The 3069-nt window shown below is 34.5% G+C and overlaps 1 protein-coding gene across 1 annotated transcript; it reads left to right on the top strand.

Moving 5' to 3' along the window:
• Nucleotides 1–1302: 1302 nt before the first annotated feature.
• On the top strand, nt 1303–2071 carry LOC149569709 (WUSCHEL-related homeobox 5-like). The gene is made up of 4 exons (XM_089816978.1): nt 1303–1324; nt 1434–1765; nt 1855–1893; nt 1997–2071. The coding sequence occupies exons 1-4, from the start codon at nt 1303–1305 to the stop codon at nt 2069–2071; spliced, it is 468 nt and encodes a 155-aa protein (XP_089673104.1).
• The last annotated feature ends 998 nt before the right edge of the window (nt 2072–3069 follow it).

The raw sequence follows: 3069 nt of genomic DNA, 5'->3' as shown, positions 1-3069 counted from the left end.
AAATATGAATATATGGTTCAAAAAATGAGTATAAAAGTTATATTGAGAAAGACAATTTGTATCTCTAATTCTTTCAAGGACCTATGCTTTCAATCGGCACATGCCAAAAATGTCAATGTTCATTGCAAAATAAAAATTCAAGAAAAAGTTAAAAAAATAAAGACAAAAGAATTTAGATATGTGCTATACTAATTATTTTATTTAATCCAAACCTATGAGCAAGTAAGAGTGGAAAAGTTTCCCGCCATTTGAAAAAGAAATAAATTTCAAAAATTTGTTCAAAAAAAGTAACCTCAAATGGGCATCCAATGTCAAACATAATTAAATTTTACTTTAGTTGAAATCTTCATTTTCAAAAAATAGGATTTAAAATGAGAATTCCAAATAACAAGTATTTTGAGGAATTTGGAATCTTTGTTTTGGGGGTCAAATGGGGATACCAAATTCTACTTTTTCCCAATTCCAATTCCAATTGTGCTAACCCAAACAATTGATTAGAAATTTTTTAGAATTCAGAATGCCAATTCTATTCTAATTCTAGCTACCAAACGGGCCTTAAAAGTTCTAACTAAAAGATTCTGATGTAGGAAATCATATGTTACTTAACTAAATTAAGTGTCATCTTAATTGACACCTTTCATTCACTAACTTTATAAAAAATTGTACATTATTATCAAAGGAACTATGAAAGTCAATATTTAGTTTACATTTTCTAATGTTTAAGAAACTTGACTATAGAGAGCTTAAGATAGTGATTAAATTTAAGAGGTGGTTTCAATGAGATCAAATTAGGGATTAAATGCTGGATGGTTCCAAATGAACCACCCTTCAGCTGTCTTGTTTATCGTGCCTAGCTTGTAATCCCAATATACCTTGGGACTCATTCAAATTTCACTTATTCATTACCTCTGTAGAACTCTTCCACATTACCCAATAAACTAATGTCAAAAAGAAATTCTTAAACCAACTTACTCTTCCACATTACCCCGTAGACTAATGTCAATCAAAGAAATTCTTAAATCAACTTAACTTTCAATCTACACGCCAACAAATCAACCTAGTTTATTGCACCTTACCTACTCACTATGAGATACCTCGGAACTCTTTTATTCATTAGACGGTGGACAACTCTTCCCTCCAAAAGAGCTATCCAGCTCCATTCCATTCTTACTTATTTTTACCAACCATCTGCTTTCTCTTCCTAGCATTGGGTTTCAAGTTACCTGATATTATCAAGGGGTTAAGCTCTGTAGGGTTTCAGTAGTTGCTAAGGACATTTCAAGTTTGGGGCCGCAGAACGGAATGGATCGCAGCTCTGGTACAGGTAACCACAGGGGTCGTTTTGATTTTATAAAAGGCGTCGGATTAATCACATATTGTTAAAAAGTCTATGTTTTCTCTTGTATTAATTGTATCATTGTTGTTTTCCTCAGACTCCAGGGTTACCAGATCTGCTGATAGTATTGAAAGCAGAACAGTTTGGAGAGCTTCCAGTAGATGGAAGCCAACGGAAACGCAAAGAAGAATACTGGAATCCGTTTTCGCTAGTGGAGTGAGATGTACGTCAAGGGAGCTTATTAACCGAATTACTGCAGAGCTGCGGCTCCATGGTCCTGTGGAAGCCAGGAATGTCTTCTACTGGTTGCAGAATGTCGCTGCCCGAAATAAATACAAGAAAGAAAAAGCAGAATCATGTGAGTGGCCGGCAGAGGCCTTGCAGAGGCCTTTCGTAGTTGAGGTGCCATCTGAGGAGAGTTCGGTAGAGGTATGAAACAACGTTTTTGTCTTTCTTGAGTTATATGTTTTATGAATAAGATTGGGGCATCATTCTTAATAATATATATTAATATGCAGGAAGCGGAAATCGGTAGTGGAGGTCGTAGGAATTCATCGGTAGATCCCTCCTAAATCAGAACATTGAACTTATTTCTTTTGAATTCATCAGTATAGTATTCGTTGTATGAATATGATTTCTTAAGAGTGTAATAATATGCAGGAAGATGATGTGGATAGCGGTGCTCGGTCTGAAATCAAAGCATTGGATTTATTTCCTTTGCATCCGGGAATGTGAGCTTGTTTCTCTTTTGTCGAAGATTTTTTTGCTTTTTTGTGGATTAGGGTTTCATTGACAAAAGTCTGAAAAAAGACTTTCCAACTATGGATACGTAGCAGCGCATACTCGGTATTGCTCTGATGCTACAAGGCAGAATCAAGTTGTAATCACGTATCGCTTTCGTAGTTTTTATATATGACATTATCAACAATGTATCTTCTGTTTTCGAAATATGAATCATGCAAAATATTAAGATTCGATTTATAGAACGTTTATGGGATGATGGAATTGGCTTTTACTCTAATTTATTTATTTTACTAGAGGAAATCTCATACTCCCAAAGGAGAGGAGATTTTTCCACTTCCTTGCCTCAATTATCAATGAAATCTCAAAGAAAAATGTATCATCTACAAACTGATGTAACACCTCACAAGGTAGTTGATATAACATCTCAGGAGGTAGTGAGGTAGTTCTCCTAATCCTCTTTATTTTTTCAGTAGTTACAAGTTTCAGCATATTTCTACTAAGAACCTCCACCATAGTTAAGAAGAGATAAATTCTAAGGGGTTACACTGACAATTATTGAGAAATGTATGGTACCCACTTCTTTCCTGTATTAGTTTTAGAAAATTAGAATGAAACCCCATTTTAGTAAGGATTTTTAAATATATATTTTGAACCCCATTCCACACACTTTATTCATATCTATAGAGTATAAAATCTCATGAGTGACAATAGAGGAATCTAAAGTTTTGGTAGCCATTACAAGCCCCTTTTAGGACTATCCTAAAGAGGATTGAATCTATTATCCACCACCTTAGTAAGAATTTAATAGATAGTGTTGCATAGACATATGAACCTAAAGTGCTACAAATATAGGTAGTTTTTACAATACTATGTAGTTTCTCAATTCTCACAAAGTCACATGCTACTATAAGCACGTCATTGTTGATCACCTCTCAATATTATTGGAAGAAAGATTGGGAAACTATCAAATCCAGGTGCCTAGTAGGAGT

Source organism: Cupressus sempervirens, chromosome 3 (assembly GCF_028749045.1).
Source record: "Cupressus sempervirens isolate cs-2001-9-10 chromosome 3, ASM2874904v1, whole genome shotgun sequence".
In the NCBI taxonomy this organism is placed as follows: Eukaryota; Viridiplantae; Streptophyta; class Pinopsida; order Cupressales; family Cupressaceae; genus Cupressus; species Cupressus sempervirens.
The sequence above is the reverse complement of the archived record's forward strand: the minus strand, read 5'-3'. Positions and strand labels throughout refer to the sequence as shown.